This window comes from Chrysemys picta, chromosome 7, assembly GCF_011386835.1.
Source record: "Chrysemys picta bellii isolate R12L10 chromosome 7, ASM1138683v2, whole genome shotgun sequence".
NCBI lineage: Eukaryota > Metazoa > Chordata > Testudines > Emydidae > Chrysemys > Chrysemys picta.
This window is the reverse complement of record NC_088797.1, coordinates 112,076,207-112,092,393: the sequence shown is the minus strand read 5'-3', so window position 1 is coordinate 112,092,393 and position 16,187 is coordinate 112,076,207. Positions and strand designations below refer to the sequence as shown.

Below are 16,187 nucleotides of genomic sequence, written 5' to 3'. Positions count from 1 at the left end.
CCCGCGCTGGATCGATCGCTGCCCGCCGATCCGGCGGATAGTATAGACATACCCTCAGTGTCTGTGTCATTCTGCAGTTGGGTGTGGCCCTGCCTGTGTGTGTGCTGGAGGAGGCTTAATAGCCTGGCTCAGCAAGACAGGTAAAAAGGGTGTCCAGACTGGCAGAGCAGGCTGGCTCAGTGGTATCTCAGCACATCAGGTGGCATCTTAAAGGCGGGGGACAACCTTCACAGGGTGTAGGACTAGACCTTCCTGGAAGGATGCTAACACCCAAAGGGCTCTCAGTAGGGCTGAGGAAACCAAGGAAGTGTCTTGCATGCAAGTATTATTTGTCCATAGATCTTTATATCGCTTATGTTTTGTCAGAGTAAAGTATTTGTAGTTCAGAAGTGCCTTCGCAAACGCTGTTACTTGTTCTAACTGTCTCAATGTTCCCGAAGGGTTCAGCTGTGAACCTTAGTGCACACAAGAGTAGAGCTCTAGATGGGGTGTGCTTAAGCAACTGGGGAGAGTTGTGGAAAAAATCTAATAAATAATCTCTTACTGATTGCCCAGTGATTGAGAGAAGTATTTATAGATTCCAAATTTTTATGGAGCATTTTTGAACTTTAGTTCAACGGTAAACCTTTTGTAAAGATAGTAAGACTTGGCATATTGTTGTTGCTTTTATCTCTCTCACACGTACACAAACAATGTTGTGTTTGAGGTAATGTCATTAACATGTCGCTTCTAAGGGTACGTCTACACTACCCGCCGGATTGGTGGGTAGTGATCGATCCCCAATCGTTCTGCCATCGACTCCTGTACGCCACCGCGGTGAGAAGCGGAAGCTTCTAGTTTATACCTGTATAAACTAGGTATACAGAGATCATAGTGAGAAAACAAATTACAGCATGTGAAATAGTGTAATTATTATAGCCCCAGTAAATTGAAATAACTTCAGTGAAATGTATATAGCTTGATTACTTTGCATTGGTATTCTATCCTCACAATGAGATTTAACAGATGCTATAGTTTGTCATTGGTGCGGGATTCTAAAGTTGCTTGCTAAAAGAGAATGATGGGCAAAACCAGGGCAATATATGTTTATGGGCTAGGAATTTAGTGGTGTTGTGTAATAATGGTCAAACATCCTCATTTAGCATCTTAAGTGTGACTAACTTGAAATGGGGAGGCAGACTTGAATTACTTCTGAAAAGATAGATGAATATACCCTATATTAATACATAGAAGGAAGTGAAATTACATATTGTGGTATATTTGGAATAAATTCTAGACAACGTCACTTGATCACAAGGAAGATATAATTGTACTTTGCCCAAAGGGTAAACAATGCTAATGTGTACCTTATCGCTAACTTGGAGGGCCTTAATTTAGTTCTTGATTGCAGGGCTCACGTGGCACTGCCTTGGTCTGCCCTTGCAGTGTTTTCCAATAGTCAGTGCCTCAGTATTGCCAAACCTGATTCTTCAGTAAACATGAATCAGGCCCCCAAAATCATTATTTGGTTTAAAGATGACAAGATTTTTAAAGTTGTATTTTTATTCGTCTTCTATATTTTTGTGCCTTAAGGGTTCATGTTCTCAGTCTCTCTTCACATGCATGGAGGTGTAAAACTTTTTTACAAATGAAAGCTGAGATTTCACATAATCACCTGACTCTAAATGGGGAACTGGGGCTTTAGAAAAAAATATCAAATATCATGACTTTTGATGAAATCGCAAGACTTGACAACATTGCAGCACATGATGAACATGTAATACTGTATATACCTATGTACAGGTAAAAACCCCATCATTTAGCCATAAGGGAGCTTCTCTAGCTCACAACTGATCAGTACCTATCACACTGCTCCCTGTAGGAGGTTGGGAAAAAGCCAACTAATTATAATAATGCTGTAAATCTAGATAATCCTGGATTTTTATAACTTTAAACTTATTGCCAGTCTAAAGATACAATTAAACGGATATGCTAGAAGGTGTATGAACTTACCATCCTTTTACTTTCTGCTTTTTCTCTTTCTGTAACATGGTGGTTAGTACCTTTTGGTTTGTTCAAGGTAAATAGAATTGAAGATCTGAACTAACGAATCTTTGGTAATTACTTACTGATGCCTATGGACAGATTTACATTCTGCCCTTTGGGGAGGCAGAGAGAAGTAAAAGTAATTGCTAGTGTGCCATGTCAAAGGCAAAGATGAGGAGACGGGGGAGAGTGTCTCAGAATGGTTCAGCGTTGGATGAAGGAACCAAGGTGTACAAGGCACCATAAGTGTACTTCCTCTCTTTACTGATATACATTGGTATTTTAGGATTAAAAATATTTGTGTATAAATAGAAAATGAAACTCTCATGTATTGTATTCACAATTCTTTAACTGTATCATTTTTAAAATAAGACATAATCTGCAGTCTTTTCTGAAGACACAATCTGAAAAGGTGAGTGCACTTAACAGGGAAAAAAAGTGACTTCTGTTTTATCTACCAAACACAAGAGAAATTAGGACAGAACTGTAGAATTGTGCACTGGTATGGTCATAAGTAAGTAAGATTGAGCTTTGGAGTGAATGATTTGAATCTTGCAGAATTATCTATGGAAGTACTGCTATTAACCAGTAATTCCCTCTTTAAAAAAAGAATTTATTCAGTAATTTAAAATATCAATGTGACTTCCAAAGACTAGCATAACAATTAACAGAGCTTTTTATAATCCACGTTTGTATTGTTTAGTGGTAGTTCAGTATTGACAAGCATTCTTTGGTGGAGCATGCTTGTACTGTACATGTCAAAATACTTGGTTTGATTTTTGTCACCTTTTTTTTTATGTGTCTAAGTAGTTACTGCAGTGAATAAAGAACACATTATAAAGCATGCAATTAACACCGCAAGAAGTAGATGGAAAGATGTAAATACTTTTTATTGTTGAACTCTGATGAAGATATTAGCATTATTTTTAATCTTACTGAGAGTTTAAGTACATGTTAATGAAATTTAATTTTATTTAAAAGGTAGTAAATAAAAATTGCTGTTGGGACAAATGTTAAGTATCAACTTTAACTGACACAGTATTTTTATTATTTAGCTCTGTAAAAAGCATCACTTTGGGATAAATAAGCCAGAGAAGATTACACAGTCTCCAGATGACTCTAAATTTCTACTCAAGACCTTTACTCAAATTAAATCAAATGTGTCTGCATCAAATAAAAAGAAGGTGAGGATTTACTATTTAATTTGTGTGATTTTTTTCAAAGCATTTTTGATTTAGTGATTTGAAGGCTGTGGTGAATAACCAGAGTAACATAGTACACCCTGTAAAGAAAACCAGTAAAAGACCTAGAATTATGTAGTATATAACACAAAGAAAACAAATTGACTTCCATCCTGAGTATTTCATTTTAGTCCTCATGCTCGTTCATTTGATTTTATGTAATATAGATTTGCAGAAGGTGGGCCCATAGCATTAAATGTTCAACTGTTAGAGAATTATATTCACTTGGAATGGAAAGTACATTTGAAGAGTTCTCCTGATGAAGTGGAGTTAATAGAGATATTTTTCATCTTTATAAAACAATTTGCTAGTTATAAAACTAGTTGCTAACTCTGTAATAAGGAGAAAAATTGTGCATACAAAACATTCTTCTATCTTATAACCCTAATCATAAAGTCAACATCTTGAAACAAAATCCACGAGGATGGAACAGAGCAGAGATCTGTAGATACTGTCTAATTAATTTCAGGACTAATTTCAGTTTCCAGCAAAGTAGAAAAACAATTCAACTTTTTACTTGGAAAGTAGCCTGAAAAGGATACAAACACTTCAAATAATTTTTGGATTTGTGTACCTAGTGGATGAGAGGAAGGTTTTTCCAAACTCTGTAGTAAGAAATCAGACGTGACACTCAGGAGCTAAATCTAACAAACAATAGCACATGTGTACATACTGTATGCTATACAAACAAGCTAGTTTCAATAATTTCAGCACTTCAGAACACTTCTATAGATGATCCCCATGATCTACTAAAACTGTAATTTCTACATCCACTGTTGTACACCGCTACCTTGATATAATGCGACCTGATATAACATGATTTCGCATATAACGTGGTAAAGCAGTTCTGCAGGGGGGTGGGGCTGCGCAGTCCGGTGGATCAAAGCTAGTTCAATATAACGCGGTGTCACCTATAACGCGGCAAGATTTTTTGGCTCCCAAGGACAGCGTTCTATTGAGGTAGAGGTGTATCTGGTGCTTTTTAGTTTTTTGTTTTTAAATCCTCAATGGAGTAGAATAAACCAATGCTGAATTAGTTTGAGACTTTTAAAAAAGTAGACTGACATCACACAAAGTAAAATATCTTCTTTATGCTTTTAAATAACGTGTACAGTCTAAAGGGACAGTGTGGTTATTAATGCATTTATTTTTGTGACCACCTGTTATTTATTGCAAGGTCTCTGCAGTCTGACTTGGTATGTGGTTTCTCCCAATAATTCTTCCTAAATGTTGGGGTCCTTCCATAGAATCCAGATGATAGGATTGACTTAAAGGGAGGTTCCCCTATGTATTTGTGGTAGGTGTGTCCAAGTCCTCCCATGTTACTGATAAATTTTGATAACTTGAAAACTTCTGATTTAAAAACAAGTGGTTCCATTTTTTAAATATTTTGAGGAGATTGCAGAACAATATTTTGTGATAGTTGGAGGTATGCTTTTAGGCTCATGCTGATGTTAAACTCTCATAGAGATAGTGCTACAAAGAATTTTCGGTTGAATTCTGTCCTGTAATGAAGTGCATATACACATCCAACAGTTGTTAGGGGAACTACATGGAGGCTTAATCTTGAATCAATATTTAATTTTTTTTTAACTTATGGTATGTGTTCACTGTTTAATATAAGTACCTCTAAGCCACTTTTTTTCTATTAAAGATTTTGGTTTGGCACTTGAATCTATGGGGTTGGTATTTTTAATCACTTTTATTGAACAAGGTGTTAGCACTTTGAAGCTTGATAATGTAATCAGCCAGTTAGTGATAGTAACAATACGTAAAGAGCAAATAAAAGAAGAGACTCTTCATAAAAGACTTAATGTTTTGAGTGTGATCTCTAGGAAGATTTTCCTTGTGGCAAATTGTGCTTTTGAAAGCACTGTACTTGATATATTTTGGGGGTAGCATTTTTGAGGCACCAGTGGAGAACTGGTTGATTCATGGATGATGTTATGTAAGTTAAACAGTTGTCACATGTAAAATAGAAAAATGTTTTCTCAAAGAACAGATGAGTTGACAGTGTTTGATTTTTATAATGTAAACCTCTTTAAAAAGTTTATTTCTGAAGATGTTTGATAAACAATCATAGCTTGATACTATGACATTTTATCTATAATGTCCTCTACCTTTTCCTCCCTTGTGCATTTTTTCCAGTAAAGTTAATCACATATTTTTAATACACTTGTCATTCTTGATACTGATTGGGATATACTTTAAATATTATTAGTTTTGTATTGCTGTAGTATCTGGTAGCCCCAACAACTTGCACCCTGTTGCCCCAAATAGTTAACAATAAGAACATAGGACTGGAAGGGACCTCCTGGATCATCAAGTTCAGTCCCTGCTATCGCAGGCAATCATGTTATATAATCCTGTTCATAAACATATTAAGCTCCATCTTAAAACGGGTTAGGTTTCGGGCCCTCACTACTCCTGTTGGAAGGCTGTTCCAGAACCTCTCTCTGTTGATGGTTAGAAACAGTCTTCTAATTCCAGCCTAAATTTACTCATGGCCAGTCTAAATAGACAAGAAAAGTAAAGGGGATGGGGAGGAGGGGAAGGTTTATAACATACAAAATAATGGTTTACAAGCCTTGAGTTAGTTCCATAATGGGGAAAAAAAAAATGTTGGAGGTGGAGTTGGGCAGGGGATGGTAGGAGTGGAATACCTAAACAGAGAGGCAAAGGAAGGGGAAACGAGGAGAAGAGGAGTGGGGAATTCCATGAAATCTGCAAGGGGTTTTGCTGCTGTTGGTTTTATACGGAAGATGCTTGGATACTGTGGAGATGTGTGGCAGTATAAAACCCACATATAGAGGGAGGGAAGGACTGAGAGTGGCATGGAGGGAAGTGGGGCTAAGAGACTGTGTTGGGGGGGGGTAGAGGAGGGAGCTGCAAGCAGCCAATCAGTAAAAGGGAAGAGTATTTCTAAAGAAGTCATTCAGGTGTTGCATTTAATTTACCTCTATGGTCACATGCATTAGGGCACAAGACTTCAGTGTCACCATTATAGGTAGGCTTGGAAGGATTCGATTTTTTTATTGTAAATGTCGATTTCACTATACACACAAACAAACAAAAAAATTCCTGTGGATGACGACTGCAATTTACAGGCAGGCGAAGTAAGAAAAATGTGGCTTGAGAATTTACTAGAGTTTGAGGTAAGGATATTTCCTTTGACATTTGATGTTGACAGTTTGTGTTTTAACAGTTATAAAGCTTTAACTTCTTAAGTCTACTATGATTAAATAATTGTCTGACCCCGATAATTTCCAGCAACTGTGAAAACTTAAATTGATAAATAAAAAAGCTTAAAAATAAACATTTATGTTAGCGTCAAAATTATAACAAAATGAAAATCAAATTCTCCAAGCCGAATTACAGGTTAAGAAGTTTCTTCAGTCATTTTCTTGACTTTCTTTTCCTGGGTATACTACCTGTTAAGGTGACAAGTGAGTGTCTTCTCTCCTGAAACCATATCAGAGCTGCACCTATCCTGGAGCTGCCATAGTCTGGCAAGCAGCTTTACATGCATACATTTCTTTTTCCTTTTAATTTCATATTCTGTCTGGGAAGGCGTGATAAATGATCGTTTATTTTGAGTCTTTTAGATGCTAATCTAATTGAAGGTGATAGTTTGGTTGGTTGTTAGAAAACACTTTATAATCTCCAGTGTAAAAATCGGGCAATTTTTTTTTTCTGTAGTCTGTCCTCTCCTCTCTCTTGCAGCCATTCCCCACCTTCAGTCAGCAGCAAATGTATTTAATTTGTCATGGAAGTAAGTCCCCACTCCCTCTTCTTGTTGAAGGCGGCACTGCTGCTCAGAATGGCTATAGCAAAGGGGAGTGTGTGTGTGTGTGTGTGTGTGTGTGTGTGTGTGTGTGTGGAATTCACAATGTTTCACACCCCCACTCCCAGAGCTCAGTCTGGCTTAAGTGGCTGAAACACTCAAGAGGGAGAGTTTAGGCCCCCTGCTTAGCACTAACTTTCAACTGAAGGTGAGATTCTACTGGTAAAGTATTTTCTCCTCAGTTGTACGTTCAGTTTTTTAAGTCCTGCTCTCTGTTCCTTTGAGTAACATAATAAAAATTAGTATTTTTATAAGCCTAGGTGTTAACATTGAGTTTAAATATTTAGAAGAACCAAATGGTGGAATGTAAAGATGTACATCAATAATGATGTGGGCCACTTCTGTTGGTGGCTTTGTATGGTAGCTGAAAGCCACCACTTCACAATATTTGGATACTTTAACACACGTTTATTTCCAGAGTACAGTAAATTGTGGATTTTGTCATATGTTTGCTCTAGAAAAATTTGATTGAAAATACCAAATTTCCATTTTTGCTTGGGACTAATATCTGAAGAACACTGGTTACTGATAAGTGAAAATCATAGAAAAATTTCATTTGATAACTTCTAGCTCTGTTGCACATACAAGACCCCATGTATGACTCTGCAGTAGTGCAAGTGACCCCATAATTTCAGTTTGGCTAGATGCCACATATTTGTGTTCTCTGAATCAAACTATACAAATGTCCAATTTCTTGCTGTCATTAAGATTGTCCACTTGCTGTTTTGCCTTGCTACTGTTTTTCTGGACATTCCCTTCTTACAAGATGGGGTTCAGTGGATTCCTTGTCTGCTGCCCTTAAAATGAGAATGGGAGGCAGCAAGAGGGACTTCGCTGGCAATTCAACGTAGCAAAAATGAGTGACCTGCTCAACTGGTCTTTTTCTCAGAAGTGTGGGCAGAAGAGGCTGAAGTGGAGATGGTTACCATCTACTACTTCTGCATGGCTTAGAATCATAGAATATCAGGGTTGGAAGGGACCTCAGGAGGTCATCTAGTCCAACCCCCTGCTCACGACCAATTCCCAGCTAAATCATCCCAGCCAGGGCAAATCATCCCAGCCAGGGAACTATGCAGTAAGAGCGAAAGATGGCTGCTATGTGTGGCCCTAAACTCCTCTGTTTCTTCTTGATTTAAAGACCTCAGCTGAAAACTGCTTCCTCGTGTTCTCAAGATAGTTCTTTTAGAACAATTTGTTCCCCCTTCGTCAGCCCATTTGCCTATGTGGCCACACAGCCCCAGAAGGCACCCAGATTGGAGTAGCATTCCTCTCTTACAAAGACAATAATAGGCATTGTTACAAATTTACATTGTGGTGCATTTCTAGATCTTTTTCATTTCAGCTGAAATATGTTGAAATCAACATTGTGGAATGATTCCCACTTTGGCTCAGAATCCAGTTTAGCTCTGCTGAATAAATCCAAGGGGCATAGGAAATTTTCATTTACTATAGTCACTTCTAACTTGCTGGTTTTATTACAGACAGCGATGTAATATTACCTCAGCATCTACAGCATTTTTCTGTAGCAACAAGGCCTTTCTAAGTGCAAGAGATCCTTATCCATCCTATCAGTTTATTTTTGTTCTGTTCATGATCATGAGAGGAAGAATCTTTCACGTGCATCTCTCTCCTTCAGTCAGTTTTGACTTTGAACATCCTTCTGAAGAATCACTAATAAAATAGCTTAAATCACCAAAATTATTCCAGGTGAGATCCCTAACTTTTATAGATGTGACTGTGACTGCTTGCTTGATAAGTGCCTGTGGTTGTGTCTTCATAGTGTTGAAGTTAAAAAGAAGACTTGGGGCTCAAGTCTACTCAGAGAGACTCTACTCTAGCAAAATTCTTCTATTAGTCTTCAATTCTAGATTGAAATCTCCATGGTAATATTCAGTAGGTTGAAATCTTGAATGAAGTTAAATTGAATAAACCTGAGTAATTTAGCAAAACATTTTGTTAGGCCAATAGTTTTCATAAAATTCCCCAAACGGTCTATAAAATATGTTCATATCCAGCTTGCTTGCACCACCTTCTGGATACTGTTCTTGGAAAAAATGCTTTGCGATACATGAGATGCACAAGGAAAATTGCATTTGTGCCCAGCACCTCTAAAGATCTACTACTACTAGTACTACTACTTTGTTTTATATTAAATTTGATCTTGCCTGCATCTACATGGGCCTCTTCATCAGGAAAATTTGTTTTTGTTAGAGTGTGCATGCTGGTCTGCAAGTGTCCTTACCTGATTTTTATTTAGCTCCACTAAAAAGGTAATAATATTCTTCTATCTTGCAGATAAAAGAAAGTAAGGAGAAGGAGAAACTGGAGAGGAGATTATTAGAAGAACTCTTCAAAATGTTCATGGATTCAGACTCCTTTTACTACAGTCTGACTTATGACCTAACAAACTCTGTCCAGAAGCAAAGCTCATGTGAGAAGACTAACTTGCCACTGTGGAGGAAAGTAAGTATTTATAGGTCAGAAGATGACTGCCCAGTCTGTGTTTTCAACATACTGTATTTGTTCTGAGTCCTAGTGGTATTGATTTTGAAACTTTTAAAGGCCAGATCATCAGCTGGCATAATACACGAACTGGCCCTACATTAGGTTTCTACATAATGAAAACAAAATTAAAAACTACCAAGAACATGTCTTGGTCTGAGATCTGTTCAAAATGTTTTGGATTAAGGGGGAGAAAAAAAAAAAGAGCGAGCAGCGAAGGGTTGGATAACCAATTGGAGTTATTGGGTAGTTTAATTCATGTTTGGGATCACATCTGTCTCTTTACTGAGAGGCTCTGAAAAACCTTGTTTAAAATACTGTCATTTTTATTCTCTTATAGGTTGATGACAGATTCTTTTGGAACAAACACATGATTCAAGATCTCATCAATACTGATGTGAGTAATTGTTTTCTAAAAAGTGTATCTTAAATTTGTTAAAGCTGAGCACAATTCAGTAGAGGTGGTCAGAAATTTTCTAACATAGTTGTCCAAAGGAAAATACAGGTTTGTTGCAATGGAAATATTCTGTGGGATTATGTTGATTTTAACTAAACTTTCCACAGAAACCTGCCTGTTTTCCTGGTAGCTCATGTGCTAGGCTCCCCAGCACCTTGGCCGTCTGCTTGGTAGGGGACTTGAGAGGACTTCTAGGCACCTTGGCAGTATAGGGGTGCCTCTTTCCCTGGTTGGCTGGCTGCCCAGGTTGGTTATGTCTGTGCAATACTTAGCACAGTGGCATCCTAGCCCTTGGTGAGGGCTCCTTTGTGCTATAGTAATACAGCTAAGTAATAGTAATACTATTCAGTGTACAAAGTGGTACTGTGCATCAAAGTATTCTGAGCTTTTGTTAGTATAGTATGTATGGCTGATATATAAGTGATAAAGCAGCAAACAACCCACTTTAACTTTTCCTTAAATATAAATATGAATTAGAAATGCTTCATTAAGACTGTCTTCTAAATTTTCAAGCTCATAGATGAACATAGTGTAATATATCACAATGATTTAAAGGTTAAAACTAACCAGTTGGGCTCACTAGAAACTTCAAAACAAAGTTTAACACTTGCCTTCTGTCATTTGTGGTTTTAAAAAATAAACCTTGGCCATTAAATGTGCCATCTTTCTGTGGGAGTCTTCTCGTTTGTTGAGAATTGCAAGACCAGGGCCTAAATATATAAAGGTTTTGTCCACAAGGTGTAAAATGTAGAAAATTAGTTTACAACTAATGGAAATATCACAAATATGACAGTTTCTGATTTTGAGCCAAAAAGAGGATAGTTTGGGGCAAATTCACATGACAATTTGTAGGGGAATAAGAAACTTGATGACTTATGACACAACTCACAGCTAATTTCAGTAGAGGCTTCCTTTTAGAGCTGTGGTGCCCAAACTTTTCCTGTAACCCCACCCTTTACCAGTAATGGAATTTGTCCACGCCCCCCTTCCATTACTGCACAGTTGACTCAGCAGAGGAGCTTGGGCTGAAGGCAGGGCTTGGGGCAGAACTGCGGATGGGGGATGGGCTGGAGGTGATGCTGGCCTGGGGGTGGAGAGGGAATGAGGACAGAGCTGTGTTGGGGGTGAAGCTGGGGGTAGAGTGAAGCTGTGGATGTGGGCGGAACAGGGCACAGAGCTGGGGCCGGGGTGGGGTGGAGTTGCGGCTGGGGCCAGGGCGGGGCTGAGGGCAGAGCGGGACTGGGTGGCGCTCTGTCTCCGTCCCCCATAGGGGCTGGCTCGGATCCTGCTGTGCCCCCCCCCCACACCTCTCCCTCCCCGCCACATTCCTCCGTGCCCTCCTAGGGGATACTCACCACAGTTTAGGGACCACTGTTTTAGAGAATACAACTAATATCAAGCATAGTATATGTCTCTTATCTTTATTACATTTTCTTGTTTTTATGTGTACATTTAGAATATAAGAAATTTATTTCTGTTTAACATTTATATTTAAGGGGAAACTAATCTAAACCATATATGCATCATTTAAGATTTGAACATTTTGGTTATTCTTTTATACTGTGTGGTTAATTGCTGCATGTGTGATGCCTGACTTTCCACAAATATGTGAGGCTCTTCAAAGTAGAAATAGCAGTTATCTCTGACATTAATTTTGATCTCTGTGCATTTGATCTGATGAACTTCTTCCATTTATGGCAACTAATTTAAAAAGATAAATGGAATGTGTTATTCTTGTGACACGATGTTGCTGGGATCAGGTGCACTATTCTTTATTTGCACTACACTGCTACTTCGCTATAATGCGACCCGATATAACATGAATTCGGCTATAACGCGGTAAAGCAGTGCTCCGGGGTGGGGGGGGTGGGGGGGGGGGAGGCGAGGCTGCGCACTCCGGTGGATCAAAGCAAGTTCAGTATAACGTGGTTTCACCTATAACGCGTTAAGATTTTTTTGGCTCCCAAGGACAGCGTTCTATCGAGGTAGAGGTGTATTTTGAAAGTGACTTGAACAGAGATTCTGATGAGCCAGACAAAAAGCAGTGTAACATAAAAAGCAACTAGAGGGGAATTCCACAAAGAAGGAAAGAACTGCTTTCTCCCTCCTGAAAAGACTGATAAAAGAAAGTTCTTTTCTGAAAGCCTTCTGGAAATTCTTAAGGGAGTAGACTTTGGTACTGATCTGACATTTTAGCAAGGATGATTTAATCTTTCAACATTCCAACAGGGATATTTATTGTGGATGTTTAAAAAAAAAATCCAATCTGAATATTCTAAAGCTCTTTGCTTCTTGTTTAGAAGGATATTATTTACCCAACAGATCTCTTCCATTTGACAGAACACTTGACTCTTGTGTTTTAAGTCGACTATTAATGGTCAGTGATCAAACCTTTTTTTTTTTTTTTTTAAGAAGAGTTTAAATTATTTGGATGTTGTCTGTAAAACGCAAATGAAATCCTTAAAGAATGTAACTTTTTTTAATTAATAAAGTGAGCAATATGATGAAACTTTTAGGTTACATTGTAATGCACCAGGGGAGCTCTTTGGTTTTATTTTTCACCAATCTTCCCAAAAAACCCCCTCTGGCTCCACTGATTAAAATAAAAGCACCATCGCTATCAGAAGAGAAGGCAAAAAAGGTGTTCGTACAAAATGAAGAGGCAGGGCATTCTGGGAATTTTTGTGGGATTGGACCTGAGTTTTGAGAAGACTTCTCTAAAAGCCAGAGTAACACCAAGAACACCTGCAGAAATAGCAATAATATCAAAAACCTCTGTAGATAGTTTAAAAGTAACTGTTAAAACTGGTATAGATGTAAATGTTTGTTGTAATTTACAGAACGCAGAAGTGGACTCTTGGGTTATACCCATCATCCAGGGCTTTGTACAGATTGAAGAACTTGTAGTTAATTACAGTGATGCATCTGATGATGAGAAAAGCAGTCCAGAGACGCCTCCTCAGGAGCCAATTTGTGTAGATGATATTCACCCGCGATTTCTTGTAGCACTTATCTCACGCCGAAGTCGGCACAGAGCTGGTAAGCAGTGTCTCCAAGATATTAACCATGTCAAAAGGGATGTGAAGGATAAAACTTCAAAAATAATAGTGCTCCATGGTACAGTCCAGAACCACACTCCAAAATTCACTGATAAGTGAGAAACAACTGAAGCACTAAGCTCAAATGTTTTGTAAAATTAGTTCCTCCAAATCTGTACAGAAAAATAAACTTAAGCTTTGTTCTTAGACCTTGCCATCCTCTAGGTGCCTTAGAAATTTTGAGGAAAAAGTGGTGATTTAAAGTTTAGATACTGTTAGTTACATAACGTCCTTCCGACACCCCCACCACACAGTATTGTTTAGCTAATGCTCTGTAGTTCAGAAGTTCAGTGCTGCTTCAGGGATTGATTCTTATTCTAATATTGTGGAATTACATTTCCATGTTCTATATAAATTTAGTTTCCTACTTAATATGAGTGTAATTACACGAACTGACTAACTTTCTTGCCTTTGGAATACTGATGTAAACCATTATAAACTTTTCCAAACTTCTGTACTTGGCGATCAGGCCAGAGGACCCTGGATAGAAAAACAAAGTATAATAGCCACAGCAGCAAGAAATATTTAAAATGCACAGAACTAGGTATATAGATGGCAATTTAATTGCTTTCATTTGTTAATGAACCATTCTGCCTATATTCCAAATCTTGAAGCTGCACATGGAGCTTTCTTCATCACTGTTCTGTAAACTGGAGCATCTGTCAGTCAAAGATGATCTGTAGTTTGACTTTCAATTTAGTATTTTGGCTTTTAGTGTTCAGGTTTTGCTTGTACATGTTCATTTGGTAGAAATCTGCTCTATCAAGGTTATATGCCTTTTGGAACGGATTAATTACTTTATAGAGTTGTGATAACTAAACGGTGTGATCTGGATTACCGTCAGGCCCCCCCACCCCCGCCCTAACATTTTTTTCATATAGTTAACTCCTGCTATAGGGCTGCTCCAGTAGTAGCACACAACACTCACAAATCAGCACTTGACTCTTAATCTTGTTCCTGTGCTAATATGAAGATAACACTCGCTGCGACAGTGTTTAGGGATAGAAAGGGAAGGGAAGGATGAAACTGATGTTATCCAAGTGACATTACCACTGTGGTTTGTCCAGGAAGTACTGTCCTAATGGTAGTATTGTTCTTACAGCTAAGATTCTGCTTCAGTACAGGTGTATAGGCTGGATAGACAAAAGCAACCCTTGGGAATAGTTGCAGGGGAGGATAAGGACTAAAACCAAAGCCTTGTTTCATCTCTGCCAAATTAAAATAAAACTGGAGATGGGAGCCAGAAAAGGAACCAGACGTCAGTGTTGTCAGTTGGGATAGCCTGTCTGATTTGTCTTGTATTTCACATAATTTACTTCCTCACCACCAAAAACTCTTTCCAAAAGGGTACAGAATATCCATATTTAGGATTAATTTTTAAAAAAATTACACAGCTTTCTTGAATAAACTGATCAGTATCTTTCTCTTTGTCTTCTAGGGATGCGGTATAAGCGAAGAGGTGTTGATAAAAATGGGAATGTGGCAAATTATGTGGAGACAGAGCAATTGATTCATGTCCATAATCATACTCTCTCATTTATCCAAACACGAGGCTCTGTGCCAGTGTTCTGGAGTCAGGTTGGATACAGGTACAACCCACGACCACGACTGGACAAGAGTAAGTATTAGTAATCTGTGGAGCTTGTAAAATATATCCAGATCACTTAAAAATAATTGACTTTGAACATTTAGTTATTCTATTGACCTCTTATCAACACTACTTTTTTTAAACTTAAAGTAGTGATGGTGAGTTGATCCAATTTAAAATAACTTCTCTGTCCTTGAGTTGAACTCAGTACTTGATTAAGGAGTCCCCATATCTCCCCTGATCTAGCTGAATGGGGCCTTGATCCTGATTGGGTCTCTAGGGACATGTCTACACTGTCCTGCAGTTTGGACTGGAGGGGCATGAATAGCAGTGCACACCAAAGTGTTGCACTGTAACTCCCCCATGTGAATGCTGTGGGTGCAAACAAAGTTTTCTACTTCACATTAACATAGTTCTCTTCAGACAAGATTCCATTAATTTGAAGTAGGAACTTTTTAGTTTGTGGCTGCAGCATCCACACAGGGGAGTTACAGCATAGCATTTTGGTGCACAGTGCTGTTTGCACCTCCAGAGTCTGAACTGCAGGGCAGTCTAGACATGTCCTTAATGCTACCATAAAACAAAAAGTAAAGGTATATCTTTGTGGTAATGCTTAGCTTTTGGCAGTGTTAGTTAAGGTCAGTATTTTTGCCAGCATAATCCTGTCAGGTTCAAGTTCTTGTAAAGCACTAACAGATTCAAATGTCTTGTGAAGAGTTTGCTAAAATCCTTGAAATAGCTGAAAAAGGATCTCTTGCCAGATCCTAGAAGAGTAAAGTGTAAATGAATTTGCACTAAAGATGAGAAAAAACAGTGACCATTAAAAACATAGGAAAATCCCTCCCCACCCCCATCATATATCAACAGTTTGAAATGCTGAAGACACTCTGTGTGTGGCATTTGTTTGTGGGGCAGTGCAATTCAGTACTGTGGTGATCGGCGCTTCTGAATTCCTAGTAAAATTGGTGGGAAATTTGAAGAGGATTTCAATTAATTTGGGAGATTTATAGGTAGGTTATAGCATCTGTCGGGATCAGTTTTAATGTCAAAGATATAAAATCCTACCTCATTAGTTAAATGTATTCCAGATAGTTTCTCCTAGTCTGTGCCATTACATCTTTAAGAATATAGTCTACTTTCAGCCTTGGACACTTTGTGAACTTTTTTATTCTTTAGCAGGCTCTGTGCTATCCTATTCTAATGTTTACATTTAAACCAGCTCTACATACTTTTACAAGATTATTTAAACATTTAAGATACTTCTGAGGTGAAGGAGGTTCATATGAAGTATGGAGCTGGCATAGAAAGGTGTGTTTAAGAAAAGGAAAGAGTAGATTGGCTTGCATCCAAAGTATAAAAGAGAATGTTTTAGTTTAAGATACTCACCTCTGCACTATGATGGTAAGTAAGTAGCACAGTAGTAATGTGGAAT

General features: G+C 38.1%; 1 protein-coding gene across 9 annotated transcripts in view; it reads left to right on the top strand.

Annotated features, from left to right (window-relative positions):
- The window catches only part of INPP5F (inositol polyphosphate-5-phosphatase F), a 99,207-nt gene that overhangs the window by 56,026 nt on the left and 26,994 nt on the right, over window positions 1-16,187 (top strand). For 7 of the 9 annotated variants that reach the window (XR_010589316.1, XM_065552354.1, XM_065552361.1 and 4 more), the window contains exons 4-8: window positions 3,081-3,209; window positions 9,406-9,573; window positions 9,953-10,009; window positions 12,910-13,108; window positions 14,606-14,785. Coding sequence is in view for 8 of the 9 variants with exons in the window: in XM_065552354.1 (XP_065408426.1) it covers window positions 3,081-3,209; window positions 9,406-9,573; window positions 9,953-10,009; window positions 12,910-13,108; window positions 14,606-14,785 (733 nt within the window). In the remaining variant the exon portion in view is untranslated. Of the gene's footprint in view, window positions 1-2,835; window positions 2,904-3,080; window positions 3,210-9,405; window positions 9,574-9,952; window positions 10,010-12,909; window positions 13,109-14,605; window positions 14,786-16,187 lie in introns of all 9 variants that reach the window. The other 2 variants (XM_065552358.1, XM_065552356.1) reach the window with 2 other exon arrangements.